Source organism: Trachurus japonicus, chromosome 7, assembly GCF_045865225.1.
Source record: "Trachurus japonicus isolate A0001 chromosome 7, Traja_1.0".
Classification (NCBI taxonomy): domain Eukaryota; kingdom Metazoa; phylum Chordata; class Actinopteri; order Carangiformes; family Carangidae; genus Trachurus; species Trachurus japonicus.
Genome location: NC_140913.1, coordinates 25,482,918 through 25,499,130, shown reverse-complemented (window position 1 = coordinate 25,499,130; position 16,213 = coordinate 25,482,918). Strand labels below are relative to the sequence as shown.

General features: G+C 39.8%; 1 protein-coding gene across 3 annotated transcripts; it reads left to right on the top strand.

The window, feature by feature from the left end:
* Positions 1-51: 51 nt before the first annotated feature.
* On the top strand, positions 52-14,380 carry nfascb (neurofascin homolog (chicken) b). Of its 3 annotated transcripts, XM_085782402.1 has the most exons (29): positions 52-113; positions 493-622; positions 3,275-3,433; positions 4,023-4,144; positions 4,237-4,342; positions 4,451-4,641; positions 5,226-5,348; positions 5,505-5,723; positions 6,216-6,327; positions 6,476-6,663; positions 6,747-6,878; positions 6,975-7,118; positions 7,535-7,646; positions 7,759-7,922; positions 7,998-8,145; positions 8,239-8,363; positions 8,450-8,551; positions 8,672-8,869; positions 9,109-9,179; positions 9,278-9,500; positions 10,057-10,172; positions 10,597-10,807; positions 10,955-11,077; positions 11,467-11,640; positions 11,739-11,870; positions 12,096-12,165; positions 12,865-12,876; positions 13,047-13,082; positions 13,233-14,380. In XM_085782402.1, exons 4-29 carry the CDS (start codon positions 4,069-4,071, stop codon positions 13,462-13,464), a joined length of 3,540 nt encoding a protein of 1,179 aa, XP_085638528.1. In that variant the 5' UTR covers positions 52-113; positions 493-622; positions 3,275-3,433; positions 4,023-4,068; the 3' UTR covers positions 13,465-14,380. The 3 variants fall into 3 exon arrangements, with proteins under 3 accessions (XP_085638528.1, XP_085638527.1, XP_085638529.1); XM_085782401.1 differs by lacking the exon at positions 52-113 and having other exon boundaries at positions 200-622; XM_085782403.1 differs by lacking the exons at positions 52-113; positions 12,865-12,876 and having other exon boundaries at positions 200-622.
* Positions 14,381-16,213: the final 1,833 nt, after the last annotated feature.

Below are 16,213 nucleotides of genomic sequence, written 5' to 3'. Positions count from 1 at the left end.
CATGTGTCTGAAAGCTCTGCCTTCCCTGTCCACAATAGACTGACTTTGTTTCAGACAGAAACAGCTTTGTGACCGAGAGTGCGCGTTCGTGCCAGCCAGCGTGAAGATACAAGGTCAGTAACCCACCCCCACATCTAAAATCCTGGTAATCCAACAGCACAAATGAAAATATACAAAACAAACAAACCAAAAAAACGCTGACGTCTCAAGAAAGCTGTGGTTGACTGCTGCAAAATAGTTGCTTGATGATACCTGAATCTTATCTGCCATCTTTGTGCGTGGCACGTCAGCTTTTGCTCTCCCCACTCACAGCGTGGATGACGTTATATTTATGTGTGGATTTCACAATGGATTTATTATGATAGGCTCCCAGGCCCTGTTTGCTAGGCGTGTGACCCAGGCTTGGGGCAGACTGATGGACCACATGAGCCTCCGTTATCTCATCTGTCACCTGCTTTAAGACGATGGAGTGACAAATATCAACAAAAACAGACGCCGCTGGAAACGTGAAGTTCTGTTTGGAGATGCTGCTGTGACTCTACCCTGATACTGGAGGCAACAAAAGTAGTCTGGAGTCCAACAAGCGGAAACAGAGACCCAGGAGCAGAGAAAACAGTCCATGGTAGGAACCCTAATATTCACTAGTTATACTCTATTGAGCCAGTTGTAACTTTTGGTTTGAGATTTTTTTTTTAAGTACACAATATGACATGTTTGCGTGACTCTGTGATGGAGCTATGGAGGCCTTACACTTGTTCAAGACAGCCAAGCATCATCAGTGGAAGTGAAGGTCTTAATGATGTCACAGTCTGAGTTGAGGAAGTGGGACGGGTCTACGGGTGCATCAGCAGATTTGTATCAGAGTGACCTCGATATTATTCAGCTCACTCACCTGCCATGGAGATGACTGACTTCTATTTGAATGATTTTACACTACCTTATATTAAAAATCCAACTGCAGGGTCGGCTGGTCCACATCTATGGTTGAGACAAATTCTTGACATCTGGCCATGATATTTTGTACAGTTGTTCATGTTCCTGTGCTCACAAATCCTGAAGACTTTGGTGATGCACTGACCTTTCCTTTCAGCGTTGCTTTCAGGTTGACATTTGATGTCTGAGTGAAGTGTCTCAACAGCTGTTACTGTAGATGGAAGTGATTAAATTTGGGACAGATCTTCAAGTTCCTCAGGATCAATTGTAGTTACTTTGATGACCCCCCAACATCCAATGGTTATTTTGGGGGGCATTGTATGCCTTTGTTAGATAGGATAGTGAAGAAAGACAGGAAAGCAGGGAGAGAGACTGGGGGAGTGACATGCTGTAAAGATTGTCTCAGTTAGGAATCGAACCAGCAATCACTGCTTTGGGCTATGCCAACACATGACAATTTATGCAATTTTTAAAAATGTATAAACAATCACTCTCAGACCTAATGGCCCCTCCGTTCAGTCTTAGCTGTAGTTTGATCTTAATTATCTTTGATCATTGTTCTAGTAAGTAAGTGAGCTCCACCTCTACTTCAACATCAAAATGATGTACACATAAGTGCATCAACAATTTGAACCCAGTATTAAAGTATAAATGATTTAGTGATATGTGTTAGGCTCATCTTGCTCAAGCCACTGCTGTAGTTGAAGACTCTCTCTTAGTCCTATTACTTGATGCTTTTGAGAAAATGTTGCCGTGGTTTATTCTCATCTCGCCATAAAGTGAGAATCACAGTGGTAACATTTGTCAGACAGTAATGTTTTGATTGTACAGTGATGATGACTTAATGAGTTTTCTCTCCAGCGTCTTCTTGCGGCCTCCCTGATGCAGTGACGTCAAAGATGCAGATGATAGGTGCTCTGGGTCTGAACAGGCAGATTGTGTGATCGGACACTCCCTCCCACACACCATCTGCTCTTAGCCGAGCCCTGGGCACACGTGCCAAAGGAGACCCACAAGCATAGAGACCTTCTTGTCGTCAATGAGCTGGCTCCGTGCGCCTCTCTGCCTCTTCACTGTGCAATCTGGTGCATGGCACTGATCAGGCCTGCTTCAGTCCAATGCATGGGGGAGAAAAGCCCGTTCCGAGAGCCAAGAAGCTCAACATACCCCTTCTGCCTTTGTTTTCTGTGTGTGGCACATCAACTTGTATTTCATACGTTCAGGTTGGTTCAGGGCCAGAGGATTCAGAGCATCAGCTATACAGCTATGAGAGTCTTAATGGTTTATATCACAAATGCTCTGATATTCCTTCAGTATATGAAAGGAAAGCAATCAAGTAATGATCAATAATACATTTCATACAAACGTTTTATTCTCTGACTTGTAAATATCAAACTTAATTACAGGTTTGATAAAATCTGTAGGTAGCAGCCACCTCGTTTTACCCTTACCTCCCCCCCTGCCAAGCCATTGTTTAGCCCGGTCAGTGCTGGCCTGTACACACAGCCCTGTGTGGATGCCTGAAAGCCTACACAGGTCAGGACTTTGTCTCCAGTCGTGAGATGGCTTTTGTCTAACACAAATACAGCTTCTCCTGCGTCTTTGTTGCTGTGTCTAGGAAAAGGGAACAGTTCCTTCCCCCCCGTAGGATTCTCTCTGCTGAATGGTAATGACCTTTTCCTCATCTGAGGATATGCATGTGAATGGTTGAGTGTCAAAACCTATATATATATTTGGAGGAAGAAGTGAGGGAGATTTTTTTTTTTTAAAACAGGGTCTGTGTGTGATGTATTGCTTGCATATTTCTATCCTTTGTCTGGACTTTTGCATTGGAGTCATGTGTGTGAAAATTTGCCACATGTAAAATTCATATGAGAAACAAACATTGCTTTCATCCTCTCTTCCCACATTTTGATGTCATCAAAACCAACAGGAATGCAAATTGTTGCAACTGTGCTTTCATTTGGCCCAACCCAGTGAACTAAACTGATTCCTCATCTCTCACAATGGAGCAGGTCAAAGCAAACATTATTCAGCTATAAGGACAAGAAAATAATTTGAAGAAAAATATGTTTTGTGTGTGTGTCTGTGAGAATTGCATCGAATGGCCCTGCGATTCTAGGAACTTTGGTTTGTTTATTGTGTGAAACAAACTTTGTGGCTGTGTTTGTTGGAGATGGATTGTTCACAATTATGAGAGCCCGGTCAGAACAAGTGAAGTGTGGTGGGTGAGGTGTAGGTGGCGTATGGTGCTCATTCATTATTCATGAGATGGGTGGGCAGAGTGTAAGTGGCAGTGGCAGAAAGAAACTCTATTACTGAAGTGTATGAACTCCTCTAGGGTTCTTGACCTGATGTTTGGAGGACCGAGGGAATTAATTGATATACTGCACAAACAAGAATAATTTCCTGGAGAGAAAAGTCATTGGAATTATCGATGCACAGCGGAAGTCACAGAGATGGGGAGGAGAGAGCCCTGATTTGACTCTACATGATAAAGGTACATACTTTTTTCTGTTGTTCATACCAATAGACTCGTGGTATGCTACAGATTTACAGCAATGGCTTGATGAAAAGATTTTGAAATGAGATATAAAGAAGCACTTCTTACTGTACTGTTCCTCACAGTTTAATTTAAACTATGTGAAAATTATGATAAACTATTTGGCTTAGAGTTTCTGTTTCTTACTGTTTCGTGTGACATAAGTAGTAATGCTGATGACTGAAGGCATCTTTTCAAATACTATTGTTTCTTTAATTGAACATTTTTACTTTGGAAATATTTTTTTTACTACACTACATTTACTTTACAGTTATTTTGAGATCTCAGTTTTCATTACAAAAATAAAAGTGAATGGATCATTTTTTAAGAACTAATGCAATTTACTATGTAAATAAGTTATTCCTGGTTGACTTCTATGGTTTCCTTTAGACATCTATCAAAACTTTAGGTGAAATTGAGGTTAAATTATCCAATATTTCACATTTAATCAATCTTGAGCTTGATCCCACAATCTTACTTTGTTTACTGTTGCAAGGTGAATGCTTCAGTAAAATCTATATCTATATATTTTTCTCTCCACTTACAGGAGAACTGGTGATCAAAAGTATTGCTGGGTTAAATGAACTATAAAGATGGGGACACTGGTCAAACCATCGCTGCTGCTACTTTTATGGCAGAGTGTTTGGGCTTTGGACATTCCTCTGGAAAGTGAGTCAGTGATGTATCTTTCTGTGATATTTTTGTTGCAGCACAAAGTTTATAATACACAAAGCTGATTTATTTCTCTTCTCCGCCTGCAGTCAGACAACCCCCAACCATTATAAAGCAGTCAATGAAGGAGCATATTGTTGACCCTAAAGACACCATGGTCATTGAATGTGAAGCCAAAGGAACCCCTCATCCCATGTAAGAGCTGATGCATTTCGTTGAAGCTGACATCATTATCTGCAAATGACCTCACTGATTTTATCTCCTCTGCTTCACACTTTCTTTTTTTTTTGCTCAATCATGAAGATTCTCGTGGAGGCGTAACGGGAAGTATTTCAATGTGGCACGTGACCCTCAGGCATCGATGCGCAGGCGCTCGGGGACACTGGACATCTATGCCTGGAAGAATCCAGAACAGTATGAGGCAGAGTTTCAGTGCATTGCCTCCAATGAGTATGGCTCTGCGTACTCTAACAAGATCAGAGTACGACTATACAGTAAGTTCAGCAGAGGGACTTTTAGAGAATCAGCTGTTTGTTTGGATCCATCAGTGACAGGAGATTTACAGTGACCTCAGAGCGTGAGAAGTGACTCAGTCCATCTCTGCCACCCTGAAATGAAGAGGCAACAACAATACAACAACTATAATTTCTGTATCTAATAAAGCAAAGGACTTGGAGTTACAGAGATCTATAATGGATGGTATTTCATAAGAATTCCTATGAAAATAGATTACTCAAATTGTTAATTTTCAGTATGACTGTGGATAAACAGTGATGCTAATTCCAGTTTTCCATGGATTTGTTGACAAGAAAATTATTATATACTGTATATTATATTTAGAAAAATATTGCATATTACTACACAACAACACACCCCTAATAATCATTGAATCAGGATACTTAGCGCTTTCAAATTAATTGAGTTGATTAGTCTTTTCACAACTGAATGGATACATAGAACAGGGACAATGAGGTTTTTTAAGCAAAGCAATTTCTTGGCATGCAGTATCATCAAAAAACAAACATGAACCTTGTAGCTTGGCTCAACTGGACACCTGTATTCTTCTGTGTTTGTGTAGAACCTCCTTTATGGCCAAAGGAGATTTTGGAGCCTGTGGTGGTGAGTGCTGGTTTGCCTCTGGTCTTGTCCTGTGACCCTCCACCTGGCCCGCCTAAACCAGAAACCTACTGGATGACCAGCTGTAAGTGTCTGTAGAGTTAAAGCTCTTCTTGGATCATAAAAGGTCAAATGCACCTAAGCCTTAAAAGAAGGCATTTTATTGGTTTATTAATCAAACAAGCACTCTAGCTGAGTGAATTGTTTGAGCTAAATTTATTATTAATGTCTTCCATTTCAGGCTCATATGCGAGACCTTTCAACTGGCCAATTCAGACGGCTTTCCCCACCACGCAGGCTGTGCGGCAGGACCGTAGGGTCTCCATGGGGATCAACGGAGATCTGTATTTCTCCAATCTTCTGGTTAACGACTCTGCCTCTGACTACTGCTGTAATGCCCGTCTCCCACACAAGAACGTCATTCAGCAGAAGATGCCAGTGGTCGTTAAAGTTATTACAAGTGAGTATTTACAGTTGTTAATGTCTAGTTTTGTTTTTTTGCCATTGTCTCATCATTTTGGTGAAATTTCAGACATATTTTCAAGTGTTTACATATGACCTGAAGACTACATGGCTAAGCAGATTGTGAAATGCAGTAGGCTAGTTGCAGAATGGTAAGTGACTGAGTAATGTTACTTAAGACAGAATCAAAATATTTAGCATATTTTTTTTTTTCATAATTGCACTTTCATAATTCAGACCTGATTCCTGCCAATAAGTGCACAGCATACTGCACATCATTATGTAAATGTCACTTTGGATACATGCTTAGGCATCACAAAGGCCTATATGTATGCAATAGATTGTATATAACCTGAATGTACTTTTGCATAGTTAACCTTTAATATATTACTATTACCTGTCACTACACTACAACATACTACTGTAAAAAAAAAAAGAAAAAAAAAAAGGGTCACCAAGGTCCACTAAACTTACTCCTCTCCTTCCTCAGCTCGAACAGTTGCAGAGGCTGCCCCCACCTGGCTGTCACCCACAGGTGCATCCAGCTCCAAACTGGTCCTGCAAGGGGAGGAACTGCTCCTGGAGTGTATCGCTGCAGGAGTGTGAGTGTGAACACTAAACCTTTTTTTATTTATTTATAGTATTATATATTAATTGCTGTTGTTAATATTCTACCACAAAGATTTTTTTTTTATCCAGTATGGTTTCATGTAAGTCATCCTGTGTAAAGCCTTGTTTGTCATCATCAAGGCCCACTCCTCATATTACCTGGACCAAGGATGGTGACGACTTGGTGGTGACATCACGTATGAAAGTGAAGAACTTCAACAAGATGATTCAAATCCCAAGGGCGACTTTTGATGATGCTGGCGAATACATGTGCACTGCTACCAATAAGATCAGCTACATCGAACACACGATAACCGTCAGGGTCAAGGGTGAGACACATCTTCATTGCCATTCAGTACTTAATGTTTTTACTGCACAATGTCATTCAATATATATACTTGCATTTTCAAAGCGGCTCCATTCTGGTTGGAGAAACCCACTGACTTGGTCTTGGCCCCTGAAGAAAATGGACGTTTAGTGTGTCGTTCTGATGGAGCACCTCGTCCTACAATCAGCTGGTTCATCAATGGGGAACCAATTGAAAGTAGGTTTTCGGAGGTAATGGCCATAAACTGTGAAAATAAACCTGAACGGTAATAGTACTGCTCTATTTTTTCTTTCCTTGTGTTTTTTTTTTCAGGTGCTCTACCAGACCCTAACAGGCAGGTGTCAGGAGAGACACTCAGCTTTCGCAGCGTGACTGTTGACAACACTGCAGTCTACCAGTGCAATGCTTCAAATCAGTTTGGATACTTATTGGCCAATGCATTTGTCAATGTGCTACGTAAGTTACAATTCTATCATTCATTACTTTTATAGTGTAATACATTGTTTTTCTTTCACAGTCATGACATTTGAATGGTTCCCCAATGGGATCATCAATTAAAAACACAATATATCATGTGCATTCAAACATTCTTATGCATTTTTCGTGACAAGGCTCCCGTTAAAGTTAATTCACTGTGGTATAGTTGTTGTTGTTTTTTTAAAGTGAGACATTATGAAAATGAAAGGCAGGACAGTGGTTCAGTGGGTAAGACTGTGGTATCACAGTGAGAGGTTTGTGCCTCTTCAGGTCCTTCCATAGTCCAAAGACATAGACATTAAGTTAAATGTGTGTCAATGTGAGTGTGACAGACAGGCGAGCTGTCCAAGGGTGTACATTTCCCTTGTCCAATGTCACTTCTCCTTTTTCTCAAGATGCAACACCACGTATTCTTGGTCCCAGGAATGAACTCCTGAAGGTGATAGAGGGCACTCGTACCTTGATAGACTGTCGCTACTTTGGTTCTCCAGTCCCTGAACTGCGATGGTAAGAACACACTGTTTGACACTGAAGACTAAAGACTGACTTGAGACATCAGCTCACTGTGCGTGTGTGTGTGTGTGTGTATCTGAATATGTTTATGGGTCTGTTTACACAGGTCCAGATATGGACAAGGGAATCTTGAAGGAAATCGTTTTAGGACCCTCAGTAATGGGACTCTGGAGATCAAACGGATACAGATGGAGGACCAGGGGACTTACTTATGTGTAGTCAGCAATATCGCAGGAAGAGATGAGACTCAAACTCGAATAGAGGTCAAAGGTGAGTCTCAGTCTGTTTCATATTATAACTTTTTAAATTATATCTTATACACAAACACATTTCCATCCTTCTCAGAGCCCACATTAATTGTCAAAAGACCAGAGAGTATGAAAGTCATCCGTGGAACTGACGTGCGATTTGAGTGTGGGGTATCAGCAGATGCCACTACTCCGGTCACAACCACCTGGATGAAAAACAAAAAAGAGCTCACTCTTGGTTGGAGGTAGGCCTTTTTTATTATAAGGAAATATAGCCTCTCATAGACAGTATATACATATTGGTCTCACCTGTGTTATTCACCTCCTGTGATCCTTAGACTTACTCTGGATGAATCAAATCTGGTCATCACAAATGTAAACACAGGCGATGAGGGTGAATATACCTGCATCATCAAGAGTGAACTGGACCAGAAATCTGCCTCAGCACGCCTAATGGTGATGGGTATGACACCTTTAAGATAAATTGTATTTCATCAACCATACAATGTTTTAGGCTTTTTAATTGTTCGTATACATCTGTGTGTGTAGACCGTCCAGATCCTCCCACTAACTTGGAGTTGTCGGACCCATATGAACGCAGTGTGAGACTCAGTTGGGTTCCTGGAAACAGCAACCACATTCCCATCACAGGCAAGTGCCGGAAAAATGAAATTAACTCACAGAAATAAAAACATTTGTGGGTAATGTTGTTTTGGTGTATCTACCAGCACTTTCTTTTTTTTAGATAATCTATTTATCATTCCGTTACAGATTTCTTAGTGCAGTATGATGATGATGACTGGCTCCCAGGGAAGTGGAAAAACCTTTCAACATACCCTGGGAATCTCAACTCTGTCATTCTGCATCTTATACCTTTCACCTACTACGAGTTCAGAGTCATCGCTATAAATGAAATCGGGCCAAGTCGCCCCAGTCGTCCATCTGTGCGTTTCCAGACCAGCGGTGCACGTGAGTTTGATGCTCCTAAAACATATGTTTATTGTCAGAGACATTAAATTGTAAGCTAGCAAGGAGAAATATGTGGAGCGCATTTTTGAAGATCAGCCCAACGTGACATGTTAAGTTATTAAGATGAGAAGACTGATATCATTCTCATTTCTGCTTGTTGAACATACAAAGCTACATCCAAGTGATGGTTAGTTAAGTGATCTTATTGATCTTACCACCCCATTGGTTTTTTTGCACAGCTCCAGATGTCATCCCCAAGAACGTAAAGGGCGTGGGTACGTGGAGGAACAACATGGAGATCAGCTGGGAGGTAATTTCACATTTATATTTAACATGTCTCTGTTGAGTACTTTTAGTTTATACTACAATAAAAACAAACATGGCTGGTTGCTGTGAATTTTCTTTCAGCCTCTAAACTACAGAGATTGGAACGGGCCACACCTGAAGTACCTGGTGTGGTGGAGACGGAGAGACTCCAGAGAGGAGTGGAAAAACGCCACCACTAAATGGCTGAGATACTACATCTATGATGCAGATACCTTCACTCCCTATGACATCAAAGTTCAGGCTGTCAATGACTTTGGGCTGGGCCCAGAGTCTCCTGTTATGACTGGTTACTCTGGAGAAGACCGTAAGTACCTAAATCTATTGCATTACACTGTAATATAGAGATACACTAAGTATTTTGTATGTCATTGTGTCATTGATTTCAGGCTAATCTTCTCATAGTATAGCTCAGATTAATCCTGTTATCTCTTAATATTCAGTTGAAAACGTTCCCTCATACTTGTTGTTGTTTTTTATCATGTAATATCATCACAGTATGTTTTTCACAGAAGAATTGTGTTGTACTTCACTGTTAACTTGTAAGCTATGCTTCCTGCTTAAGATCCAAGGAAGGCACATTGTTGCCAAAACATCAGCCCATGGAATGAAGTTTGAGTATTTTTGCCTTTTATGCAGTATCCAATGTTATGTTTATTCAGGTTTGCCCATTTCTGTGTAATTCTGTAATTTTTTTGGTGGAAAGCAATTCAACATCACATACACACTGTACTATTTATATTTCTGCTCTAATCTGAAATCTTTAGTGTTCAGTGTTTTCTGAAGTTTTCTTTATCGTCACATGTCTTTGTTTTCATTAATGACAAAACACAAAGTTCTGTGTCACTGTGTTTTCCCCAAAGGTCCAATAGGCACACCCCTGAACCTGAGAGTGTCTGACATTGAGAGCACTCAGGTGACTGTGCACTGGGACTCAGTGACACGTGGCTCTATCATGGGAGAATTCAAGGAATACAAGGTGCGTGTATTGTGAATTTATTATGGGATCATTACCTTTAAAATACAGTATACCTTACATTCATGTCAACAGAAGTAGGACATACCTGTAGATATTGGACTGACAATCAAACAGACAAACTCTTTTATTCATCTTTGTTTTGTATTCTATGTAGTTCAACGTGTACCATTTGTCTCATTTTAAAGATATTTGAGCAATTATTGATAATTGTTATTGATAATTAGTGGTAGTTAACTGGTTTTTACATGGCAAATGGTTTAATGAAAATATGTTGCTGTTGATTTGATGCCTGACAAACTTGTCTCATTGAAACATACAATGTGAAGGAAATCAAAATTTTCTTTAACAGGTGTTAAAAAAAAAGACTTGTTGAAAGTGCGGCAGAATTAAAATGCTGGGTGTGATGCTTCTCCCTCTCTCTCAGGTTTACTACTGGAGGGACAGCAGCCAGCTGAGGTGGCACAGAGTCAACAGAGGAATGAAGTCTCAAACATTTCCCAACAATGTTGCAGAGCCATCAGGAGTGGTCACTGATCTCATACCTTATAGCAACTACAAGATGTACATAGTGGTGGCAAACAATCGATATGAAGGACCGCCCAGTAATAGTATACACTTCTCAACACCTGAAGGAAGTAAGAAAAAAGTTGTTTATTTCCCACCTAATGAAACTGTAGATATAATACGAGTGTCCTATTCCAAGCTCAAGTAAATCAGAAATGATGTTTGTGATGTTTGCCAAAGTTCATGTTTATCATCTCCTGGTGCGTTTTTATCTGTAGTACCATCTGCTCCGAAATCCTTCAGGATCCAACAGCGGCATTTGGACAGTATTTATGTCGACTGGGACCTGCCAGCAGAACCCAATGGTATCATCACTGGGTATTCTCTCAAATACCAGACAGGTATGCAGTTGCCAGCACAGCACCTGAAACACTCTCAGTGCACACATCTTAAAATGTTTCTGTTTTACTAGATTTTAGCTTTTCAAAGTCTGATGTAGAGATATTCAGTTGTCCTTGGAGGCACATGAATGCTTCGATAACATAAAAGGAAGTGGTTTATTTCACTAAAGCTGGCAGAGTGTTTTATGTGACACTCAAGTCTACAATCCTGAAGCACATAATAGTGTATTTAAATATGCTCTCAAAGACCAGAGTGCCACTTAAGTTTGTTCTCAAGAGGGCAACAAAGGCACAAGCTGAGCAGGTGAGGTACTTAACAGCTCAGTATTGTGCACTCGAGCAGCATCAAGGGTTCTCCAAACTCACCTAAGTTCCTACTCTCGCCACAGTGAATGCCACTAGAGGAGAGGAGATTCAAGTTGAGGAGTTCCCTCCAAATGTAACAAGCTATTCGGTCCGCCGTTTCGACCGCTACACTCGGTACAGATTCTCTGTGGCAGCACGAACCGGAATCGGGAGAGGGGAATGGCACACAGAGGAGTCACCACACTATACCACTGAAAGTAACGTATTGCCTTCAATTTTTCTAGTTTAAAAAATAAACACTTTAAAAATCTTGGAAGTTGACTTTGATGTGTTTTTATTTCTATGTGTGTCTCAGTATACGCTCAGGATCAGGTGGACATCTCCACACAGGGCTGGTTCATCGGGATCATGTGCGCTGTGGCCCTCATTGTGCTCATACTTCTCGTAGTCTGTTTCATCAAGAGGAGCCGAGGGGGGAAATACCCAGGTACAGTGATGATTCCTGGCTAGAGATGCATGAGCCTACATTAGGAGATTAATAAACAAATCAATATACAGAAAATGAATCCGAGATTATTTAAATAATGGATATGTCATCCTGGGTTCTTAACCAGACTACTCAAAAAAATAAGAGGCAAAGTTAATCAATAATGAAAATGACTATTATACATAATAATTTCTCCTGTGACAAGGTACTTTGTTTTCATTTCAGTCCGGGACAAAAAGGACATTTCACTGGAGCCAGTGGATGACAAAGAGCAAGAGGGATCATTTGATTATCGGTAAGCATTTCAGCAGACGGGTTGTTTAGGAAAATGAAGAAAACACACTCACAACAAATATCACTGATTCTGAAGTGAAAGCATGATTTTGATTTCAAGTTGCCACTTTCTGTTATGTTTATCTCCCAAAAACATTTTACATCCATTTGCTTTGTAACTGTGCATTAGCATTGTGTTTGGTTAATTAAAGCTGAGCCCATATCCTTCCTTATAAAATATTTGCAAATCAGTTTTTTCTTCCTAAATATAATAGTCATGTTTGCCTTTGCTGGAGTGTGTATATACTGTATGTGCATTACTGCCACCAACTGGCAATTGGTGTTACAGCAGGCAATGGGAGGCAGAAACTTCAATCACTTCATGCCTGCATGGTGCAGAATAATAACAAAATTGGGGTTCTACTTGTAAAAAAAAAATATTGTTCCACAGTACAATCACTGCTCATAAACTCTACATGGTACCTTTGATTAGTCTCTGAATTTTAAACGACTTAAGATTTTTAAATGATGCTGCACAGATTCAAACCAAATCCAGTTACAGCATTTATGACCTTATTTATGATAACTTTTTGATAATGATTACACTGACTTCTGATTTTTTGTTTTTTTGTGTGTGTGTATTTACCTTGCCCTTTCTATCTAAACCTGCCCCCTATACCCAAAATCTCAACCCTGTTCTTTTTGCACTGAACCAACCAAGGTCTCTTGAAAGGTATGAACAAACTAAACGTTGACACTACTGACATTTCAACTATACAATTGAGACACTATAGCTCTTTGGAGCTTTTAAAAGAGGGTTTTTAGCAGTTTATAATGTATGATCAATGAAATTTGATTCATCTCCCATTCAATGATCACAAACAAATTGTTTTTATATTTCAGGATAGCACGTGTCTCTACTCTGCCCTATCCTCGAAGGTACGCACATGCATATTGTGAATGTATCACTGCCAATCAAACTGAATTAAATGTTTGTATTTTAAACATTTCTCCTCCTTTAGTGCTAAAAAATGTACCATTCTGAATAACTTTGATTTTTTTTGAATTTTTTTTTGGCTTAATTTCTAGGGAGGAAGAAAGAGGGCTTCAAAGAGGCCAGCTTTCAATGGAGGCAATGATAAAGCGATCAGACAGCGATGACAGTCTTGTGGATTATGGAGAAGGAGGAGAGATGCCATTCAACGAGGACGGCTCGTTCATTGGTCAGTACACTGGAACCAGGAGAGATGTCAGGGACCTGGACTTTGGTGGAGGTCTTGAGCTTCACTCACCAATGAACACCATCTATTCCCTGGCATGAAACTCAGCACCGAAACATTCTCTCGGACTATATAGCTCAACTATTTGTCATGTAACTTTACCTGGCTTGTACCCTCCACCCCAAAATTAAGAACCTGGAGGACCCTGCAGTGCTTGCAGCTCGTCTTGCAGGAGGGAAGAGCTGGAGGCCGGAGCTGTTACACCCTTTGTGTCATTGCAGCCATCACGACTCTCACAGCATATCAGGAAGAAAATGGTGGATGGTTAGGACAATATTTTTTAGAAATAGGCTTTATCATCTGACAAAAAGGAGGCTTGACCTTTTATTTTGTAACAAAAATGCTGTGTTTATGCACATGCTCAGTTCTGGAGAGAGACCGGCTGCACATCAGAAGAGACAGAAGTGGATCAGTTTATCATGTTGATAAAATCAGATGCAAGGACCCACTTAACCACTGTTGTAACAGCTTATTTTCTTTTATTTTTAGTTATGCTAATTTAAATAATGGCATTTGTATTACTTTTGTATGTTGATTGACTGAAATAAGGGTCAAAGTTTCACTATCAGGTGAACAACATGGTAACCTCAGAATTTAAATTGCCCTCCCTTGGCCTCACAAATCTTCAATGTACAAAAGTGTTGCTGGTGACTGGTGTACGATTATGTAATATTTCTAGGGGCTGACGATTCATCTGCACTGACAGATTCCAAATTATGGCCTGATGTGAGGCATGAGGTGAAACCATTTGGGAAATCAGCAAGAAGCTATAAACCAGCTGTATGAAGTTGTTCATATTTCTCTATGAACAGGTCTCCCCATCTGATTCACTTTTGACATAGATATTATTAATCCTTATGTAACAGTTTTTCTTTATTTGACTCCATAACATCAAATATATATTACTACAGTTATGTCCTAATGTAAATAAAGAAGAAATATTTATTTCTATCATATCTGATAAGATTGTGAGCGTTGATTTTTTCTGACGTGATTTATTTGAAGTGTGTAACAAGCAATGGTTTATAATGCTTTGAATATAAATCTTTAATTATAGTTTGTTTTTAAATCTTTTGGGGAGGTTTGCAGAAATATACTTGTTTGCTTTTTTGCCTGTGGTAAGAAGAGCCCTAAAATAAGAAGAGCCTTACTGTAGATATAGAATGATCAAAAACACAATATGGTAAATCTCACAGGCAGCTGTAGTGCTGCCAGAGCAAACTGGAATGACACAAAAATAAAAATGCATTGATTCAATGCAATGATTCTTAAGATCGTATGGTTTGATTGGCTGGGCATGGATTCAGAGTATCCTGGAGCACAGCAAGGTCCAGCAGATGAGACGAGAAAGGGTTCATATGCTCTGCCAGATCCGTTTGGTTAAATATTGTGCTGCAGCTTTATGTTAATATGAACCAGAGTCTCAAAAGGAAGGAAATTATACCCAGTAGTGTAAGGTCCTAAGTGATTCTCAATATATCAGCAGTAAAACATGTGTGATTTTCAATTCCTTCTGGCCTTTAGGAATTACTTACTTGAAAAAGAAGCTGTTGAGACAAGTGCATGTGCTGCTTTCCACTGCATTGGCTGCTCTGAAGCAAAAGAAACAATGGATATGAGGTTGCCACATGTCATGGTGAGTCATTAAAATGCTAGAGCTTTGAAATTATGTGTTTTTAATAGACCACATTGTGTTTACAGACTCCACAACTTTCCAAGGCAGTTATCAGTCTGAAAGTTGAATTCTAAAAGATATGCCTTGAATCCACATTTTTCATGTAGCCTATCTGATGTTACGGTATATTTGCCATAAATAATGTTTTACACCAAATGTAGGCTATGTACAGTATATTCTCTTCCTGTCGATTTCAGACATGACTTGACAGAATGGTGATCGATCCCCAGCAAGAAGGCTTTGAGTTTGATTCCTGGGCGTGGGGCCTCTTCCTGTAGGCCAGTGGTCACCAACCTGTTTAATTTAATGCAGCCCCCCTGGAGCCCTGCACAAATAAGTGGTATAGAAAATGAATGAATTGACATTAGTCTTTGTGTACATGCACTCAGTCGTGTCTTTGCTGAAAGGGCTGCTGCCAAAATAATACCCTCGTTCAACAGCATTGAAAGCTTATAAATATTGTTTGAAAAGATACAGAAAGCTTTTTCTGTGAACGGTAATGCAACGCCGTTACCAAGCCGAAAGAATCATGTCAAATCCAATGAATGGACCCTGAATTATATTTGAGTGTGAGCCCACATTGATTAATCCACTGGGGATTTTGACCCCATTTCCCTTAACTTTTTAGTGTTTACCTTATTTGCTCTACATCAAAAGTTCCAATGTTGGTTCACTTGAGTGATTCTCACAAAAAAAAAAAACTGAAGTCCTTCTGTTTTTTCCTCCAGCAGAGGGAACCAGAACAGTGAAGTTGTAGGCAGTGCAGCTAAGCAAATTGAGAATATTCTTTTCTTAAATTCCCCTTAAATACATGTTGTTTGAAAATTATTTTTGCCTGATCATATCCTATGAATGTTTTCATCATCTGTTTGTTAGTTTGTAAGTTCAAGAAGCCATGATAAATGTAAAATGACAATCGCTATATAAGACTGTCTTTTCCATTAGGTATGATGTTTTAGAATCTATTCATGCTGTCAGTCAAAGACAAACTCTTCTCTTCACAAAGGTAAAGATCTTGCAGACCAACTTCCGACCACTCCTCGCATTATTAAGACACATCTACCTGTCCAGTTTGTGCCCAAGTCCTTCTGGGAGCAGAACTGCAGGATAAAACC

Excerpts from the sequence above, each read along its gene's own strand:
- nfascb (XM_085782402.1), top strand. The coding sequence starts at position 4,069 with ATGGGGACACTGGTCAAACCATCGCTGCTGCTACTTTTATGGCAGAGT. Across the intron at positions 8,364-8,449 it reads AGCACGCCTAATGGTGATGG|ACCGTCCAGATCCTCCCACT; the intron begins GTATGACACCTT and ends CTGTGTGTGTAG. Across the intron at positions 9,501-10,056 it reads TGGTTACTCTGGAGAAGACC|GTCCAATAGGCACACCCCTG; the intron begins GTAAGTACCTAA and ends TTTTCCCCAAAG.